Source organism: Ictidomys tridecemlineatus, chromosome 2, assembly GCF_052094955.1.
Source record: "Ictidomys tridecemlineatus isolate mIctTri1 chromosome 2, mIctTri1.hap1, whole genome shotgun sequence".
Lineage (NCBI taxonomy): Eukaryota > Metazoa > Chordata > Mammalia > Rodentia > Sciuridae > Ictidomys > Ictidomys tridecemlineatus.
In genome coordinates, this window is record NC_135478.1 from 24,521,366 (window position 1) to 24,542,459 (window position 21,094).

Here is a 21,094-nt window from a genome sequence, read left to right on the forward strand (position 1 = left end):
GTGGATGGTGCATCTATGATTAATTTCTGACCAATTTATACGAGACTCCTGGGAAGGCTAGTTAAAAAGAAGGGAGCACATGCTATTTTATCCTCCTCTGCTGTAGGCTTGAAATGATGGTTGGTGCCCTAGTAGCCGTATGGAACCAAGAGGCAACCTTGAGGATGGAATCCACATGTGAGAAAGACAGGAGCTGGTGTCCTGATTACCCCTGAGATGGCTATACCAGAACCTGATGACTCACATCTGGTCTTCTTTTATGTGAATGAGGGATACCATCTGTGTTTAAACCATTGTTATTTTGGAGTTTTATCTGGAGCCAAATATTCTCCTAACTGATCAGGTGGATTCTGAATAGATGTGGGATTGGAGAGAAGTTCATTTTTTCCTCCTCTGCCATTTCTAAGAAGAAAGGTTTCCTAGAGATCCTTTGTGAAATGCCTCCAATTTCTTCACCAGATTGGTGTCTTCTAGAGGCAGTAGTTAAACCTCTACTGAGATTTGTTTTAAATTTTAGAATTTTTTCAATTACTGAAGAGTCAAAGTATGAAATAATTTGGGTTAGACTCAGGTGAAGCAGAGTCTGGCAGCAGGCCCAGATTCCAGAGCAGAGCTAGCAATATCACATTATATACTTTCTAGTTGGATGTGTCTGTAGAGTGATCCAACATGATCTTAGGGCCACCTAATAATCTTGCTGATGGAGGGCCACCTTTTGGTTTGCTAGTGTAGACTCAGCTCTCAGTAAGCAGTTGTGTGAATTCTATTACTAAACGCAGTTAACCTGATGAACAGAAGGACTTTAAGGGTGAGAGGTAACCTGGTGGTTAAAATTCCGACTGATCGGGAAGCAGAACCCTAATGCATGACTTCTCTTCTTTTTAATTTTGTATCTTTTGATTCCTTTGAGTTTGTTGAGGCCCTTTCCTGGTTTAGGAAAAATGAACTGGGCCAACATAGAGGAGCATGTTTAATTAGTATTAGAGAGGGAGGCAGGTTTGTTAAGCCCGGAAGCCCCCGGATTTAAAATGCTTGAAACTGTTCACTAGATCAGTGTCCTGAAGGGTCAGGCTCACCCGTGCTCTTTGCTGAAGCATGTTTCCTTTCTTTCCAGACCTACAATTTGGGGTCTCTTTTAGCTCAGCAATTCATATTCTCCTAGATGTAATTTTCTTTCTTCTTTTGAGGATTGAATCCAGGGCCTCATTCCTATGAGACTGAGCCATGTCCACTGAGCCATGTCCCCAGCTCTCCTGGATATAATTTTATTTTTATCCTGAATATACTTCTGTTTAAATAAGACTTGAGATGGGAATGTCATACTTGGTACTGAAAGGCAAAAATCAAATAGGCTTCAAAAGGGAGAGAAAGGTATATTGTCTATGGTTCAAAGGATTCAACCAGAGATAAAAGATACACACAAGCATGCATGTAGCTCAAAAAATAAATAAAAATAAATAAATAAATAAATAAATGGATTATTCTAGGTTCTGACTGCTTGTTGGCTTCCTCTCCATATGCATTCCCTGTGCCATTCTGTACATAGGATGAACCAGAACCAAGGCGGTACAAATGACCACGATATTTGGCATCATCAATGTTTTTCAAACAACATTTCTCTCCTTTTGAAAAAAGCCATTCTTGTAAGAAATGGATCGGATCCTGTCTGATGTTGTGGTCCTATCCAGCTCTAACTTTTGAGCAACTTGCTATAATCCACTTTTAAGATTTTTTTGCAAAAGAGGTACAGTAGTGAATGCCTGTAACCCCAATGGCTCTGGGGGCTGAGGTAGGAGGATCGTGAGTTCAAAGCCAGCCTCAGCAACTTAGCGAGGCCCTAAGCATCTCAGCAAGACCCTGTCTCAAAATAAAAAGGAATGGGGATGTGGCCAAGTGGCTAAGCTCCCCTAGGTTCAATCCCTAGTATTCCTCCCCCCCCCAAAGAAAAAAGAAAAAGATTTTTGCAGCTCTTCATGAGTTACTTCACCTCATAAGTGACATAAGAAAAACAATCAAAGGATCTCAAAGAAGTCAAGTTCTTCTTTGTGCAAATTAGAGTTGGTCAGGATTTCTGTTCAATTGCCCAAGTCAGTCATGACTTATGAAATGATAACCACTGGACCCCTTTGCAGAGGACCACTCCTGAAATCATTCATAAGAAGTTCTGCAAAGTACTGAGTCTCAACTCCTTCCTTCTCATGTTTCCTAAACTGGATACTGAATGTTGTTAGTAGCTCTACAGAGCCATCAAATTGAATTTAAAATTAAACCGCCAGGTTGAAGTACCTGGAGGGTAATGTCAGTCCTAGCTGAATTATCTCGAACAAGTCTACATTACATCACAAAAGCTGGTACCGATAGTCAGCATTAGTCCTGTATCCCCTCCTGGCTCTTGCAACCACACCTGGCACCTCGGTGCCCATAGCCACTTAATTATATTTTTTGATAACTTGGCAGATTTTCTTCATCTAGGGTACAATCCCAAACTTCACAGATCCCTTGACCATGATCTACAGTTGCTGCTGGCACACTGAGGGCACAGGGGAGTCTAGATGCCAAATGGCAAAATGTTCTATTTGATTGCTGAATTGTTTGATAAAATACTTTGTTCTTCATTTGTGTACTTGTGTCTCTGAACTTGCACTCCTCCTCCTCCTCTTTCTCTTCCTCAAATAGAAGCAGCATCCAGCAGTGGGTGGCAGTGGGTGGCAGTGGAGGTATTGGTGGAGTAGGTGCCCCACAGACACTGCTTGCCCAGCAACTGGGAAAGGGGAGCCAGAGCTCCACCACACCGTAGCTTCTTGCACATCCTCCTGGATGCAATTTTATTTAAAAATAATTTGCTTGTTTCATTGCTACAGAATAAATGCTTACTATAAAAAACTAAAACTCAGATGAGTAAAAACAAAACATAAAGCAAAAACATTGACAATCCTGCCTACGTAAAGACAACCATGCTTAAACTCTGTGTACCTTTTCATACCTCTTTGTGATGTATGTGTGAATTTTAAAAATAAAGGCAGTTAAAGATTTTAATTCCTATAAAAACCATTTAGTGATGAAACAAAGCAAAAACCAGTAGATTTTTTTGGTACATACAGCCAAAGGCCTATTCTTGAAAAAGACTAATGTAACAGATGGATTTTGTTGGTGCCATCTAAGAAAAAACAAAAACAAATGAACAATATTTGTGTTAAGAACAAGTTATAACTAGGCAGGTGGAGATTAAAAAAAAACTGGAGAAGATGCAATAGCTATAAATGTGTAAGATTACTACCAAAGAGCTTCTGGAGAAATGCTTAGTGACTGGGGGACACACATAGGAGAAGTCTATGAAGAACGAGGAAATCTGTGCATTTAATTTGGGCATATTTATCTCCAGATCCAGATTCCAGGTGTAGCCCTTGGGTGGGAGGAGGGTGATAAAGAGAAGGTGGTGGTCACAGCAGGATTAGGGCAAGGATTAGGAACACTTTAGCCACATCAAGAGGGTTGTTCATGTGGAATTAGATGGACATTGAAGTGCTCTTGAATGCTCCTGTTTTATTACACCTTAGAAAGTTCTTCTTAGCAGAGAAATTGCAGACTGAACGCCTGAATCATTTGCAGCCATTTTTTTTGTTTATTCCAAACATGTATTTTTGTAAACCTGACATTTCCCAAACAGTGCAAGTGAATTAGAAGTGACTGCGTAGACTTTAATAAAGGAGACATCATACAGAGGAACACCCTTCCCACCCAAATTCCTCCACAGAAATGTACACGGATGCCTCAGTAAAGTTCTGTAAGTGGAGAGAGCGTGGGTGCACTGCCATGCAATTAATCACTCTGAAAGCTTTTTAACTTATGCTGCCAATCACACCGTGCACATTAGAATTAAAAACAAAACACCTTAACAAAATCTGAAATCTAGATCATTGTGCTATAAAGCATTGCACCATGTTGGGAAATTTGCTCCTTATCCCTCCCATGTGCTGAAAAGTCAGAAGACATTCTAGAAGGTTCAGTTTGGCCCTATGGGCTCCGTCTCCTCCTCTCAGTTATTGTTGCAGAAAATATTCTCAACTGTGTATATTATTACCCTATAGATCAAAACAAGACCAACTAAAACATCAGTTAAAACTGCATTTGTGGGGCACGTCTGAAATAATGCTCACTTCCTGCCTTCTGTCTGCTAAAGGGGCCATTTCTCCCAAATGGCAATTTCTGATGTTGTTGTTATGCTGGGGATTGAACCTAAGGCCGAGTGCATATTAGACAAGTGCTCTGCCACTAAGCTATATCCTTAGCCCATTCCCCAAATGAGAATTCTTTGTAGCACCTATATATCCTGGGAAACTGGAACCAGGAAATCAGGACTGGTTTACCAGGTGTACATTTCACAAGTAATCAGGCATAACTGCATTACCTGGCCATAATGCCTCACCCCAAAATAAAAGTCATGAATGCCTTTTAAAAACCCACCATGCTGGGGTTCAACAGGTGGCACACAGCACCTGGGTCATGGGAAGTCCACCTTAATTAATTGTGCATGGAAGACAAGCCCCAGGTGTTTTGGGAGTGCCACGGCTTGCCAACCTCCTTGCCTTTGCTTCTAGAACAGCAGACTACCCATGACTCCGTGGAAGAGGACTTTCTAAAAGTTTGCCAAATCTCTGAAAACACTAGTGGTGCCAAGAGAGGTTTCCTGAAGCATTGTCAAAGGAAATCTCAGTGGCAGTGATTCTGAATGTGCCTGTCCATAACCACAAAGCCAGTGGACCCTGCTCCTTCCTACTAGTGTCTCCTTGCATCTGAACTTCATGGATACTTCTTGATGACAGGTCCAGGGATCACTGTATGAACTGAGCATAGGGGAATCTATTCTTGGAAAAGGGGCATTATCTTACTCAATTTCTCCTAAGGTTTTTTTTTCATATTTAAAAAGCATGTTAGTCCTTCAATAGCTGATTAAAACCTGAAGCAGACTGGAATAATGGTACCCAAGAGAATATGTGAAGATTCCACAATAAGCCTATCCATAGAAGCAAGAAGGGTGGAATGGGATACAGGGTGGGATTTGGAGAGAATCCTTGGAGAGGCAATGCAGACACACTAGGCAGCCCTGTCTGCTTCCCAACCCCAAGACTAAGGAGAGCTATGGGGTTGGAATGGAGCAGTGAACTGTCCAGAGCACTTCTTTCTCCATCAATGTGCTAAATGACTACCTCCCGGTCTCTGTAGTCCCACCAGCCACTCAGCAGGATCTGACAAGCAGAGGTACCATCCTTTCCCAGATGGGTCCTTGGGTGGCTTCCAGTATTTGCTCCTGGTGGTATCAAGTATAGTTCTCCTAAAAACTGCCTTATGGAGTCTGAGTGACCTCCTGAGTATGCAACCACTCAAGTGGGTCTACTCTTCAGAATCAAGCAGAAGTGTGCGGATCCCAGCTCCAGGACTGCCCACAGGGGTCCACAAATGGGGCTTGGCAGAACCATGGACCTTGTGAGTCACCCTTCTACACTGTGATGGATGAGTCTGAACCTTTCTCAGGAAAAGGTTAGTGGCAATAAATGCATTTGGCCAAATCTGATAATGGAGCTGTCCTGGGTTTACCACCTAAGAATCTTAAATGATTTGCTAAAGGAAAACATGGTAAAATTAATGAGAGTCCATCCAAGGAAAGTTGCAAATGGAGTCTCATAACAGAATCCACACTCTACACCCATTAAGGGAGGACCCGACATATCTGTGATAATCTCTGGGGACCCTCTGGACCATCTGTATGTAGCTGGGGCTTCAGCAGGCTCAAATAAGTCATTGAGACCCTTTGTCAGACTCTCTGCCTAGCCCCAATTTCTGTCTTGTTCGATGGTTATCCAGCAGCAGGGACAGCAACCATAGCTTCTAGTAGCTACCGAGCATTCATCAGGGGCCAGGTGCAGTACTGAGCATGCTCCATCCAGCATCTCAGTGCCCTTTTAGAAATTTGCACCACACTTAGAACTGGGCAGCACAGTGTATCTGACACCAAATACCATCAAGTAGACAGTTTGAATACTGATGGCCATAACTCAGCATTACCGCATGTGGGAGACCAGGGGCACATCGGTACTCTGCTCAGATCTCTGCATACTTTCTTTTGCACCATTTCTATTTTCCTGGGCTGGGGGTGCACCTGTAGCTCTCCTGGGGAGGCGAGAGCCATCTACCCCCAGCCGTAGGCTGTGGAAATACCAAAGCCCAGCTGGCTTATCTCCAGTTGGGACAACTCTGAGGCATCATTTGCCCTGACATAGCCCCTTTGCCTGGCTTCCTCCCTGCCTGGACCTACTTCCCCTCCTCCCTCACTGGCATTCACCCTCCTGCCCCCAGAACACTTCCTTAATAAGTTACTTGCAAATGAATCTGATTTTAGGGTCTACTTCTGGAGAATTCCACCTAAAACATTTGAAATAATAAAAACAATTTTAAGAGAACAGTTGAAAGTCATCTCTAAGAAGGAATCTGCAATCAGCATGAGTTGGGAAAGCAAGAGTAGCAGGAAATGGAGTCCTCTGAACCAAAGCAACCATGGAAAGGCAATGCCTCAGAGCTTTCAGAATCATGTCTTTGTGTGGGGGACACTGACGGAGTCCTGGTCGGCCGTGAACACTGATGCATGGTGTCCAGGAGAATATGCCACCTTGAGGTTTACCAGATGACCAGCTGGCATTGCTCCAGGCTTTCATCCATCAATTCAAGCAGAAAGAGGGGGAGATGTCTGCTGCATAGAGGTGATGCAGAGTAGACTTGCTGCTAGGAATCAGGTTTTCCATCCAAATTCCTGTTGAGAATCTTCCATTGAAAGGTACAGTTGAAAAAGCAGTTATAATTCTTTAGCACAGGACTCCAAAACTTGACTCCAGGCAATAACGATGAGAAGTGTCTTGGGAGGGTCTTGCCACATCCACAGTTTCTATGCGGTACTGCTCATTCAGTGGATTTGTTTCATGAGGTTTCTTCAGCTTATTTTATCTGCAAGTGGTTTCTTTTTCTTTTTCTTTTTTTTAACAGCAAGTTCCAAAGTACAATAAGATCTTTGTCCTTTAAATTTTGTATACAGGTACATGTATTTCCAAGATTTCAGGCCAGATATCAGTGCTTGAGTGAATCATATAACTATTTAATAGAAATAATAAAACATTGATACAAATATAAAGACATAATCAGTATAAAAGGCTTATATTTATAAAAATACTTTTAGGTAACAGTTTTCCCCTGAGGGTTGACCACGCATGTTGCATCCATAAATATTGCTCGGCTCTGTAGCTCCTTTCCAAAGTTCAGAGTTCATCTTCAGAAGGAAGTGGTGGTGGTGGCTCCCGGTCACGGGACCTGGCTGAAGTGGCTGCTTGGGCCTGACACCTGGGCTCTGTCACAACGAGGAAGAGAACAGCATCAGTGGGGCCTCCGAAAAATCTGGAGAAGATTTTTTTTTTCTTCCAAATATGGAAGATACAAAGATCAAGGATGACAGGCCCGTGATTGGGTCATGCGAATGGTGTGGCAGGTCACTGGTTTTTCTGGACCCAGTCCCAACTGTCTTCGTTCTCTTTCCGGTTCTTCTCAGCTTCAATTATTTCTTTGTACCTTCGGCGGAAGAAGCCCATCTGAAAGGCAGAGAGAGGAAGAGCCGGATTAGTAAATGTGGGAGGATTGACTCTTTTGATTCCAAGACATCCTGGCCTATGACTGATCCCCTAGGCCCGGGAAGCCTTGAGTACTCCTCAGATGAGAAAACACACTGGCAAGTGAAGCATTATATGGAGCCACTTTTCAAAATGCACAGACATTCTGCAGGCTGTTTTGTGGCAACCTGTTCGGTCCTTGAAACATGCTTCTGGTATACAGTTTCCCAAACTGGGTGCCGGGGAACACTCGTTACTCAGAGTTACTCACAGGAGCTTGGGAATAAGAAAAGGTCTGATGGTCAAATGAGTTTGGGAAATATTGCTTCCTTTCTTCGAGAGATTTGCAATCTATAGTAGAAGAGCAAAGGATCTGGGGGGGGGAGGAAGAAACCCAGGGGCCTAACATTTCCTCGGCTTATTCAATTTTTGACGAACTTACCGATATCTTGAGAGTTATTACACGCGTGTGGGACAATTTGACAAATAATGCTCTGATATGATAGGCTTTTGAAAGCATCTGCAGGTCTGCATTCTGCCTTGCTGTCATCTAGATCTTTCTCTCATGCCTGTAGAGCTCGTGGGGTCTGTGCAGCAGAGTCATCAGTGTGGACTCCCTAGAGCTGATTCTAGCTGTGGGGGAAAAACGGCCCCCTCCTCTGACGTCACGTATGGTCTTCTGACTTGTCACATATGCTAAGACAGTTTCCAGTTTTTTCCTCACACGATCATCATAGGAACAATGGCCAAGCATTTAAACAACTTTTTGTAGACCAGATCTCACCTTTTCTCCCATGCCCAGAGAGATCTGGCATCTCTTGTCCTTTGTGAACCAGCATAAGAGGTCTCTGTCTCTCAGGTCAGACATCCCTCCCTGTATCTGCCCTTCACCATGACTCACTATAGCGGGCACACAAATACCCCAGCCTCCCTTTCACCTGGGCTGGCAGAAACCTCCTCAGGGACATGTTCTACACGTTTTCCCAGTGACACTTGCCCACAGTGGTGGCCAGCTCCATAGAACACCTTTATTGCTTCCTTCCTGTCCCTGTCTCACTCCCGTCTTCCAGCAAGTGTTTTTTGAGCTCACTTCCTAAATAAATGAGTTGCATTCAAAGCCTTGTTTCAATGCCCTTGAATAGGGAAATCAAACAGTGGTACACACTTGACCTGCTTCTGGCAGAGCTGCTGCACCACAGCATTCGGCTCCACAATATCATTTAGTTTGTAATTCCCATAGTCATATTTGAAAACCCTTGAGACTAACCATCTCTGCAATCTGCTGCCAACAGTGAGTGCAAATAAAAAGCCTGCCCTCAACAAATCATGCAGCAAAATCAGTTCTCACAGGCACACTTAGCCTCTTTGTTGTGTGTGCACGTGTCCTCTAGCTTCTGCCTTATGAGCCAGGAATTCAAGGAAGCATCCATAGTCACTGTATCGGTCCGTTTTTCCTTGCTATAATGAAATACCTGAGACTAGATCCTGGGTAAAGAAAAGGGGTTTATTTAGCCCATAGTTTTGAAGGCTGAAAGTCCAAAAGAGGGTAGAACCATTGGTTCAGTCTCTGGCAAGGGCCTCACGGTGAATGGGAGCCCACGCAAGAGGGAGAGATTACGCAAGATAGGAAGCCAGAGAATGAGTAAGGGTCAGGCTTATTCTAATAACCTTCTGATGAAACTAACAAGCGTCCCACAGGAACTAAAACAGTTTTTTTCAAGGGCAGCACCCCCACTGACTCAATCACCTCATTAGGTTCCACCTCCCACCCACCATTTTTTTTTTTTTTTTTTTGGTATCAGGGATCGATCCCAGAGGTGCTTAACCACTGAGATTCATCCTCAGCCCTTTTTATATTTTATTTAGAGACAGGGTCTTGCTGAGTTGCTTAGGGCCTTGCTAAGTTGCTGAGGCTGGCTTTGAACTCATGATCCTCCTACCACAGCCTCCTGAGCTGCTGGGATTACAGACATGTGCCACCACGCCCGGCAGGTTCCACTGCTTAAAGGTCCAAATACCTCTTAACCTTGTCATACTGGGGACCAGGCTTCCAACATATGAACTCTTGGGGAACACACTCATAGCATATATCCAAACCACAGTAGTTACCCTGATGGCCACAAGTTCCCCCAGAGTAGAGAAGCAAGAGATTAGGAATTGCCTGGCTGTCCCACCTCCCCATCATTCAGAAGGGGTGTCACTGGCCTAGCTAAACATGAGAACTATCAAGAGGCTGCCAGGTACTTCCCACATTGCCAAAGGAACCCCGAGCATTTTCTTTAAGTAGAGTTGCCAAGGCAGCACAATTTGAAGGACTCAGGGGAGCAGGGACAGAAGCCTTCTTAAAACATCTGGCCAGAGTCCCATGTCTTGAGCTTTAAGAATGAGGTCATTTCTGTAAAGAGACACTGAATTCCTGGTGTCTCCAGCCCTAGAGGTTCCTTCCCAGCATAAGAGCACATTCGTCAGAACCCTACCTTCTGTTGTCCCCACTCATACACTTTTCTCTCCTTAAACCTCGACCACCTTCTCTCTTCTGCAGGGGATGAGGGAAGGGGGCTTGACATGAATATTCTGGATCATTAGCAAAAGTTACCAGGTAAGGAACCAGAAATAAAGATCAAGACTCAATGGGTAGAGGAAAAGGTCTCCCTAAGAAGCGCCTGCTGGAATTAAAAAAAAAAAAATTGTAGTTGTCGATGGACAGCATGCCTTTATTTTTATGTGGTGCTGAGGATCAAACCCAGTGCCTCACATGTGCCAGGCAAGCACTCCGCCACTGAGTTACAGCCCTAGTCCTTGAACTATTCTTTAGAGATGGAGATGTGTCTAATTGGGCACCTCCTCTGATGAGAGGAATATACTCATGAAACTTAGGCTCATACCTCTGGCTGCTGATAGTGTAAAGTCTCAATAATCCCAGCTGACTCAGTTTTAATTGTAGAGAAATAACATATACCTACAGTGGCATCAATTAAGCCAAATGGCCAGAGGCTGCTCCCATGTTAGCTTCTGCATTTGTCTTAGGATTCCTTGAGGGTAGGTCTTAGATCATGCTGTCATTGGTACCAGTGATAAGTTGCAAAAATGCCCACAATCCTTCATTCTCTGGCATCCCTGCCCTTGACCATGTATCTGCAGCTATTTCCAAGGGGCTCCTGACTTGGGCCCAACCTTGATTTTTCACCAAGGCTTGCTTTGATAATTGGATGTGAGGCAGGTGTTGCTGTATCTGAAGCACCAAGGGGCTTTGCATACTTCCAGTTACTTTCTCAGAACCTTTCCCTGCTTCCCTGCAAACAGAGGGGTCAAGCTGTTGCAAGATGAGCCCTCAGCAGAGGCCCTCCCAGACCAATCAGCCTCTAACTGTTTGCAAGCACACGTGGGAGTTCAGCAAAGACTGAAGAGCTGCCCAGTTGAGCTGGGTCCAGATGGCCAACCCTGGAACTGTGAGTTACCTAGATGGATGCTTCTTTCAGGCCACTGGACTTCAGGGTGGCTGGCTGTGCAGCAGAAGTTAGCTGGTACAGAACTCAGTTATTTGTTGGTTGACTCACTGAATGAATTGGAGTATTCTAGAAGGAAAGGGCATCAATGTGCCTTGTCCTGCAGAACCAGAATTGTTCATCTTTAGGAATGAAAAAATTGGCTCACTTCTAGCCATGCAAGTGAAGGGATCTGCTATGGAGTATGTGAACCACCAAGTGAGGATTTAGAGCACTTACTTAGTCTAATTAGTGCTTTCACGTGGCTCTCATGTCTCATGCTTTTCTTTCCATCCTTCTTCCTTTCTTTTATTTGTTTTCTTTTTTAAGTGCTGGGGATTGAACCAGGACCTCATGCATGCCAGGCTTATGTTCATGTTTTTATGGATGTCATTTTTGTTTCCAACACAGTGAAGGCCCTGTCATCTCTCATACGCATACAGAAGCAAGCTCTCTTCTTTAGTGGAATGACGCTGGCATTAGGCCTGAACACCCCAGCTGGCAGTGCTCTCAGAAAAAAAGCCTTGTATGAGGATGTGGGGGGAAATGTACACTCATACATTGTTGGGGAGACTATAAATTAGTACAACGACTCTGGAAAGCAATATGGAGACTCCTCATATGGAATGGAACTACCATATGATCCAGCTATCCCACTCCTTGGTATATATCCAAAAGAACTAAAATCAGCAAACTTTGGGGATATAACCACATTGGTATATATAGCAGTGCAATTCGTGATAGCCAAGTAGTGAAATCAGCTTAGGTGCCTGTCAACAGATGAATGGATAAAGGGAAGAAATATGGCATATTCACAATGGAGTTTTACTCAACCATGAGGAAGAATGAAATTAAATCATTCACTAGTAAATGAATGGAATTGGAGAATATCACGCTAAGTGAAATAAGCCTGACTCAGAACACTAAGGTTCGAATGTTTTCTTATGCAGAAGCCAGAGAGAAATAAGGAATTAACAAAAAAGAGAGGGATCTCATCTCATGAAAACAGAAGGCCAATAGAGTAGATGGGAAAAGGGAGGAACAGTGGAATGAAATTAACCAAACGATGTTATGTGTATGAACATTTCATAATGAATTTCACTTTTATGTATAACCATAATGCACCAACACAACACACACACACACACACACACACACACACACACACACACACACACACACACACCATCCTTGCAACTTTCATATTCCACTCTAGCACTGAAGGGTCTCAAGAGTCCTGTTCCCAAACAACCTGCATGTGACCTCTTGGATGGAAGTTTCTGCTGCTGATGTACATCTGTCTTTGAAACCGAAAGATCATTTCTCAAAATAGGGTGCACTCTTGTGAGTAGAGAGTGCAACCTGGCAGTATAGTCTGAGCACTGTGTAGGCTGGGTGGGGTGCCACTCACCTTACGGATGTATACGTTTGTTACAACTGTTTCCCAACAGATGGCAGTAGAGTGTCTTATTCTAACAAAATCAGTATATGTACTGATTTTTTTTTGACAGATGGAAATAAAGAGTCTTGAAGAAGAGGTTGCTATTGACTACCTGGCCCAAAGGTGCCATTTGGTCTAGTGGTGGCCTGTCAAACTAACATTGTTTCTTATGTGATAAAACCAATTCTATTTCAGGAAAGGAGTATGTTACTCTTGTGCTTTGGTTTAGAGACTGGTTCTGGCTTTGGTATGGAGCCCATTGACAGAGAGCATTGGTTCCCCAAACATGGTCATCGCAGGCTTACCTGGTACCATGAAGGCCAAATTACAAGGGATGTAGGAAAAAGATGTGGCAAAGGAGCGCAGAGTCCTGATAACTATACAAGCTCCAACTAATCCTCTCTGCCCCATAGGAGAGGTCGTTTTCTTGAGTCCTAGCATCTTTGTTTCTGCCCCCAGAGGTCAAGGGCATCTTCAGACCTCTTCCATCCCTGAAACAGGATGACAGCTCTTTCTGTTGCCACCCCCCCAAAAAAAAAATTCAGAGTTTCTGATTGTAGGCCATATAACTATATACTCTGGACTCACACAAAGGTTGGACAAGAACCTGGTTTAGCGGCTGGGGAGGCTAAGACAGGAGGACTGTTGAGTTCAAAGCCAGCTTCAGCCACGACGAGGCACTAAGCAACTCAGTGAGATCCTGACTCTAATCCTGGTAGCCCCCCCCCCAAAAAAAAAAGTGGGACAAAGTATAGAATACTTGACCAGTATGGATTTTTCTCAAAGATTTTTAGAAAATTGAAATCTCAGTTTTCCAAGAAAACAAGTACAACATAGTTTAATGATATTTTAAGTAATTATGAGGCTTTTGAATTCATAAAACATATGCAGGTATAGTCATTAACTTTTATAGGCTTTTGAATTATAGTGTTTTAATCTCAACTTTACCAACGAGGAAAGTAGACAAGCTTTGAAAGAGCTGAAGCTCTTGATCAGATATAAGTGTCAGAGTCCTATGTAAGTCTAAGACTCTTAGGTAACAGTGACCTATGATTTCATCAGGAATGGGGAAAATATCAATCCTTTTGTAAAAATGTTAGAATGAACAACTTGTGAGAACAAGCCACCTAAAGTAATGTGCAAGAACTGAAGAGACCTCTAAGTCCCCTGTAGGTGTAATATTGTGTTCAACTGGTCTTAATAAGCACAAATCAACAAATCAAGAACAGATCTGCCCAGCTAACATTTTCTAATAAAATGTCAATTAAGAATGGGGCAGTGGAAAACTAAACTTAGCAAGCTTTTGTCATCCCTTGAGATAAATGATAAAGATAAATGACTTCGGCCAGGTTTGGTGGCACATGCCTGTAACCCTGGAGACTTGGGAGGGATGCCGAGGTAAGAAAACCACAAGTTCAAGGTCAGCCTCAGCAACCTAGCAATTTCATGAGACCCTGTCTCAAAATAAAAAATAAAAAGGACTGGGGATATAGCTCAGTGATAATGCTCCCGTGAGTTCAATTCTCAGTACTAAAAAGAAACAAACAAACAAAAAAACCCAACTCTGAATCTAATCATCTAACAAGTACTTACACCTAAGAGACACTTGTTTTATATCATAGCTCTTAATCTACTGCCAGAGGAGGCTCACAAGACCCTTTGACCTGCTATAGTGTCTCATAGCTACTGCACAGCCATCCCCACCTATTCCAGTAGTCAGTACACCCCAAAGTCAAGCATTTGAGAAAGGACATCAGTTCACCTGTCAGGCATGTGTGACTAGAAATGTCACCTCCTTCCTTTCCTTTAGCCATCTTCACATCATAAAAGTTTACAAACTGGCTTAGGAACTTATAGACAGTTCCTAAGGATCATAATCAAGAGAGTTCTCTGATAAGCTCTGAGAGCTGGAATATTAAAAGAAGACACAAAAATTAGATATTTATGAAGAGGGAAAAAACTGTTGCTAATAGGTAGAGAATCAGGAACACCTTTGTCTTCCACAAAATCATCCACCTGCTTTACTGAGGCCCAACTGATAGTTTTTAAAAGTGTAAAATGTGTTGGGCTGGGGATGTGGCTCAAGCGGTAGCGCGCTCGCCTGGCATGTATGCGGCCCGGGTTCGATCCTCAGCACCACATACAAACAAAGATGTAGTGTCCGCCGAAAACTAAAAAATAAGTATTAAAATTCTCTCTCTCCCTCTCTCTTAAAAAAAAAGTATAAAATGTGATATTTTGCTACATGCATATATTAGGAAATAATGAGTCCAATCAAGATAATTAATATACCCATCACCTCACATGGTAATCCTTTTTTTGTGTGTTTGGTGACAATATTTCAGATCTGCTCTCATAGCCAATTTCCAGTACCTATTTATGAGTTATCATCTTTTATATTAAAGTATCTATGTATTATAAAGCAGGAAGAATTGTACAATTCTTAACAATGATGTTAAATCAAGACTTGAAGTACATTTCCCTCTCCCAGGCCCCTCTCAGCACACACAGCGGCTTCTGTTAGTATTCTTGGGTATTTGGGAGAAAACTTGGAGAAGTGCTGGGCAAATCTGCCCTTGCTGCCAACTGAGCCTGCACCAAGGCTGCCAGGAAATGATTAATAATGAGGTGCAGTTGTACCCACAGCAATCCCACACTCGCCTCCAATCCAATGGAGTCAATGTTTTCCTGAACTTTTTTTTGGAATCTTTTGGGGCTTGTTCTGCTGCTTGAGGGGCAAGAGGCTCTGTTTATGACGATTCTGTTTGTAACAGAAGAAACAGAAACCCTAGATGAGAAGCCTCAAACCAAGCTTTGCTAGGCTGGAGGCCCAGGGAGCAGTGAGCTGATCCTAATGGGGGCCTGCAGCCCAGAGAGCAGCTTCCTGAAACGTCCTGACTTACACGATTTTCTGGTACAATCTTGTATTCAAAAGCCTTCCAGAAAACTCCTTGAGAAACAGCAGGTTCCCCCTGAATAGCCCCTAAGGGTGGCTGCTGCCTGAGGCAGGGGACCTAGGAGATGTGGCCTGATGGGATTCTGGGGGTGCTGGCCTTGGAGCATGAGCCTCTTCCTTCCCAGTCTCCTCTGGATGAACAACTACAGGACATCTGGTGTCTTGGGGGACACCCCTCCTCCGCTTCCTGGGCAGCCGTTTCAGGAACCTTGGCTTAGTCCTTCTTTGGACTAACTCAAGGCCTCGTGTTTACCAGTCTCTTCAGTTACTCGACTATTTACACAGCATGTCTCTGTCTAGAGATGTTGACAATGCGACATCAGAGCAATATTTACTTCCAAACATAAACAAGCTCCCGCTGAAGGCCTTTGGCACATGGTTTTAATTGAGGCAGTGTTAGGGCATATATGCACGTGAACACGTGTGTGTGTGTGTGTGTGTGTGTGTGTGTGTGTACATGCGTGCGTGTATGGTTTCTCTCTGGGAAAAAAGCTAGGATAGCTTTTCACAGGCTGGTCTGGAGGTAAGGTGATAACCTTGGTGACCCATGCAGGGGTCATCAAGCCTTGCACATTCTCTGGGCCATTCCACAGAGGCAGCTCACTAAGGATTTTTTTTGGTTTTGTTTTGTTTTTGAGGTCAGAAGTAATGCTGTCAAATACAGACCATGAGCCCAAAGAAAGCCCCATACACAGCAGGCACTTGGAAGGGCTCCAGCGGATAGAGAGCTGGAGGCAGCCTCGTGTGAGCATCGTGAACATGTTCCACAGCCTGCCTGTTCGCCACTTAAGAAGTAGGCCCAGGCCTGTGGGGAAGATGGCCACAGAACTGGCAGAGCAAAGGCAATTGGCTCTGTTGCAAGCCATCTTGGTTTGCAAAAGGGTGACGCAGGAGAGAGGGAAAGAGATGGAGGGTCTTTGGCTAAAAGCAATAGAGGAGGATTTCTCTTTCATTGAGTGAGGGCAAACTGCACACAAATGGGGATAGGAGGAAGAATAGATGGAGGGACAGAGTGGGGGAGAAAGGGGGAAAGGGGTCCCCCAGCATCTCTTTGCTGTATTGCCATAGAGCTCAGAGGCTGGCTGGTGTAATGAGCTGAAAGCATTTCTTAATGGTGCAGATTACAAAGTTCTCCTGATACTTTTGAGCCATTAAACTTTCTCCTCATAAACAGGCCTTTATGAAAGAGGCACAGGGCGCAGGCATCTTCAAACCCAGTCAGGAGCTGGAGAAAAGGAGAGGGGATTCATCTGGATTTTTCTCCCGCAAAAGAGTTTCATATTTCAAAGTTTTCTTCCTGCATGGTGGTTTGGCAGGCTACTGTAATCTTTGCACATAAAATTTAAATTATGGCTCCCAGTGTCTGCTAACATCTCGGCTTTGGGAAGGCTGATGAGGATCCATTTCAGTATTTGAAGAAGGTTCTGGTTAGCTTGGGGGCCCAGTGTGGATTTTGTGTGAAAGCCAGGGATAGTGGACGCCAAGCATGAGAGAGTGCCTGAGATGCCAGCAAGAGGCCTTCTGGAAGGTCCTGGGGGAGCTGCAGAGGCCAGGGGGGAGGCCGGGCTAGCCTGGAGTTCAGCTCTGAAGAAAGCATTTGCTGACCCTACCCAGGGGTTTCTGTTGTAGATAAACATGTGTACATGCAGGACGGGTCAGGAACTGGTGTCCCAGGCCAATTCCTGTTTGCCTCTCAGGTCTCTCTGGTCAGTCACCATCTCTAGTCATTAAACTGCCTCTCAGAGGTTTTCAAGATTGTATGAAGCTCTGCTATTCATCTCTGTCCCCTTGCCCAGGGGCTGCCACCTGGCAGGGGCCAAGTACTGTCTGCTGAATGAAGGCACCAGCCATCTTGTGAGCATCAGGTGTGCAGCCCTGCAGGCCCGTGCATACTCTGAGCGCAGAAGCATGGCCGGCTGCTTTGCTTAGCATTACTACCGCATCAGGATTCACTTTTTTTTTATGCCACGCTTTTGGAACAACCACTTGTGGCTTGACCATGAGGTCAAGGCAGTGGCAAGCAACCACAGGTGGCAATGTTATGAGCTACTCTGAAAGGAAATTTAAGAGGTGTGCCCTATGAAGGGAGGAGGACTTGAACACTGGCCACCAAACTTCACATCCCCTCAGTGAAGCCTTCCCAGGTCGGCTGCGGCAGTTGGCTTCCCTTTGAAAGGAAGGGAGGGAATTTGATACACAATAAGGTAATAAGCCAGAACCACTGAGACCACCCATGTGAGTCAAATACCGGGCTGGACTTGAGCCCCATTAGTGGGCAGGTTTCAGGGCACTTGCTCTGTCTATGTGGGGTTGGATCTCTACTCGCTGCACATGATACATCATTCTTAAACATAGAAATCAGTGTTGACGAGAGGTCTGTAGCTAAAGCTTTAGGAATATGCAGGTCTTTAAAATAATACTGCATTTCATTTTCCCTTGTCGACCTCTTCTAAAGTTGTTAGATAGCTGGGCACAGCGGTGCACACCTGTAATCCCAGTGGCTTTGGAGGCTGGGGCAGGAGGACTGTGAGTTCAAAGCCAGCCTCCCCAAAAGTGAGGCACTAAGCAACTCAGGGAGACCCTGTCTCTAAAATAGGGCTTGGATAGGGCTCAGTGGTGGAGTGCCCCTGAGTTCAATCCCTGGTACCCATCAATCAATAATTTGTTATTATATTTAGCCCTTTAAGAAATTTTTTTTTTTCTAAACAGCCCCCTCTGTCCAGCCCCTTACCACCTTTAGCTGTCCCTGAACAGGCTGCCCACTCTGACAGGAATGCTGATCCAGGACTCACTCTCTTTCTACCTTGTCCCCAAAGGAGTTCAATTATGATCTTTGCCTTTGACACTGTAGAAGACAGGTGACATCTCATCTACTTAAAAACAGAATAAAACTGGTAGTTAGGTGAATCTTCCTTTATAATCATGACTTCTAAAAGAGGAAGACGTTGTCCCTGTTGCTGGACATGATGTTTGTAACAGATAAAAGATGACCACAAAGCCTCTGTCACTCCTCCCATTGAGAAGCGGGCCACTGTCCCTTCCCTTGACTGGGCTGGCATGTGACTGCTTTGGCCAAGAGAGTATGGCAGAATGACGCTGAGCCTGTTCCAGGCTGGCCCGTGGAGAATGGGCAGCTTTGACTGGGCTCTGTTGGAAGGTCAGCCACCATATACTCTGGGGGAGGACCACCTGGAAGGGCCCCGAGTTGACATGGACAGGAAGAAAGGGCCTGGTGGTGCCCAGCCTTCCATGGACCCCACCAAGCTACTAGGAACATGAGGTAAGCTGTATTGGACTTTAAGACCATCTTAGCCACAGGGAAATGCACTAAGAGACCCTACTTATTGCCATGTGAAGACTCCTAGCCACACCCTTCCTGAATCCCTGGCCCATGCACTTGTGAGATATGACATTATAATTGTTTTAAGCCACTCGATTTGGGGGGCAGGTTGTTATGCAGCATTACTAACTGGATGATATAAATGCAGTGGCCCCACCACTGACCATGCTGTCCTGCTGGAGTGAGCACCTTTGGAGGCTCTGTCTTAGTTTCTCTGTCTTAGTCTTTCCAGAGAGACCCCTGCTATCCTGTACTCTTCTCTGACTCCAGCCTGAGCTGTCTGGGTTTGTGGGAGATTGGCAACCCAAGCTGGGTGACCCAGGCAGATTCTGTCAACTCCTACCTCTAGCCACAGTTGGCAGAGGTGGACAGTGACTTAACCTGGACCAGAGAGATCCTCTCTCCTGAACATGTGGACCCAGGAATCAGACACGGCTGACCCTTTTGTGTCTCTGATTAGGAGTTGCTGAGATGTAAATCAGGAGGGCTGGAGGTAATCATTTTCTAGTGTGTGTAGGGAAATGAATGCAGAGAGAGCCAGTGTGCTCTGGGGGAAGCATGATACGGTGTGCAGAGTAGAGGGGAGGAGCTGGCAGAGAGAAGCAAGCAAGGGACGCAGGCAGCTGGCTATGGGTTTGGATGTACACATTTCCTTGGGATCTGTAGGGCTGCCCCTGAACCCTTAGAATCCTCTTTCTTTCTCTTGCTTGAGCAATTGAAAGGGTCTTTTTTTTTTTTTTTTTTTTTTTGCAATTGGAAGAAATGGCCTCTGTGATGTCTGAGGTAAGTAAGAATGCTCAACCCTGGAAACAGAAGTGAAGACTGCCCAGGCCAGCGAGGTGACAGCAGTGTCCTTCTGTTGGCCTTCCCTCTACAGGACAGGGGTAGTGGTGACTGGATGCAAATCAAGCCCTGGTGTCCTGCAGTCGCCGCACAATAGGAAAGCACAACACCACATTTGTCCTCTTCCCAAAGGCCTTCCAGTCCTACCTCTGTCCTCTAGGGTGGCTGTCTACTGTCTGAGCTAGAAACAGGAATAGCTGCTACCTTTCAAGTTCAAGTGGTCACCAGACCTAGGACCGCAAGGCCCCAGCTCTCATCCACGCATGCTCCCTGTTGTCGAGGTGGGGACTTGCAGCACCTCCTCTATTTCCAGAGCAGCACTTGCCACTCTCCATTGTGTTCACTAGTCTACCTGGGGAGGGTTCGAGGGCGGGGCAGGGACATAGTCACCCATGCACCCCAGTGCCTTGTCCAGTGTTTGGGTCAGAGCCAGAGTTCAAAGAGCACGGACTGAAACGAAACACTGCTCTCTGATGACTTGCAAAGCTATTTGACCCACGCGGCCTCATGCGACAGCTTCCTCAAAGCTTTCCTTCCACCCTTGAGCTGTGGCAAGGTCTTGTCAGGGTTAAGGCACATAGGGTGACCTCCAATGGCAGTGACCCTGCTCTTTCTCCAAGTCGGCCTCAGTAGGTGATGTCTGGCTTCTCAGATCCTCCCTTTTTGGATTTCACTCAGCTGAGGGACCTCAAGGTTCTGGTCACACTATGACCGAGATCTCTTGCAATTACCCTTTCTTCAGCAAATGTGACAAGAGCAAAGCAAAGCAGATGGCAGGTGGGACCAGGCAGGACAGCACCCACAGGAGATGGGACACCCCTGAGAGAAAGGGGCGTGCACTCCACAAAACAGAAGTGGGACATGGCCATGATGTTCCCTGCTCTGTGTCCCTTTCTGGTCCCCTACGCTCAGCCATGGGGAAGAAAAGCACTGCCTCTCATTTCAAGAACCCACAGAAAGACAGAAGGAAGTCTCCTTCTCTGTCTCTCTCTCTCTCACTGTTCAGCTGGAAGCCTGTCTCTGTGGATTCCAAACACTGAGCAGGCTTTGTTCTCTACCGCAGACCAGAGGCCCTCCCGGCGGGAAGGAGTTGGAGTTGAGAAAAGGGAGAATTCAGAATCCATGTGGCAATGAAGATTAAATAAACAACCAATTAGTGGATTAAAACAAAAAGGTAATAATATTCACTGTTGGCAAGGAGGCAGGAAAATGGACGCTTCAGACACACGGCTCGTGGGAGGGAGTCTGTAGAACCTTTCCAAAGGGCAATTGGCAACATAAGATAAAAGGCACAGTCATTCCATTTCTAGGGTTTCGTTCTAAGGATATAACAAAGTATTTGTGCAAATATTTGGCTCCAGAGTTATTCACTCTTAAAGG

The 21,094-nt window shown here is 45.0% G+C and overlaps 1 protein-coding gene and 1 pseudogene across 1 annotated transcript in view; both read right to left on the bottom strand.

Moving 5' to 3' along the window:
- Nucleotides 1–1,292: 1,292 nt before the first annotated feature.
- Nucleotides 1,293–4,416, bottom strand: LOC101971162 (CCR4-NOT transcription complex subunit 7-like; annotated as a pseudogene).
- The window catches only part of Itga9 (integrin subunit alpha 9), a 321,363-nt gene continuing 303,868 nt past the window's right edge, over nucleotides 3,600–21,094 (bottom strand). The window contains exon 28 of the mRNA XM_005317430.4: nucleotides 3,600–7,631. Within this exon, the coding sequence (XP_005317487.2) occupies nucleotides 7,533–7,631 (99 nt within the window). The 3' untranslated portion in view covers nucleotides 3,600–7,532. The remainder of the gene's footprint in view (nucleotides 7,632–21,094) is intronic.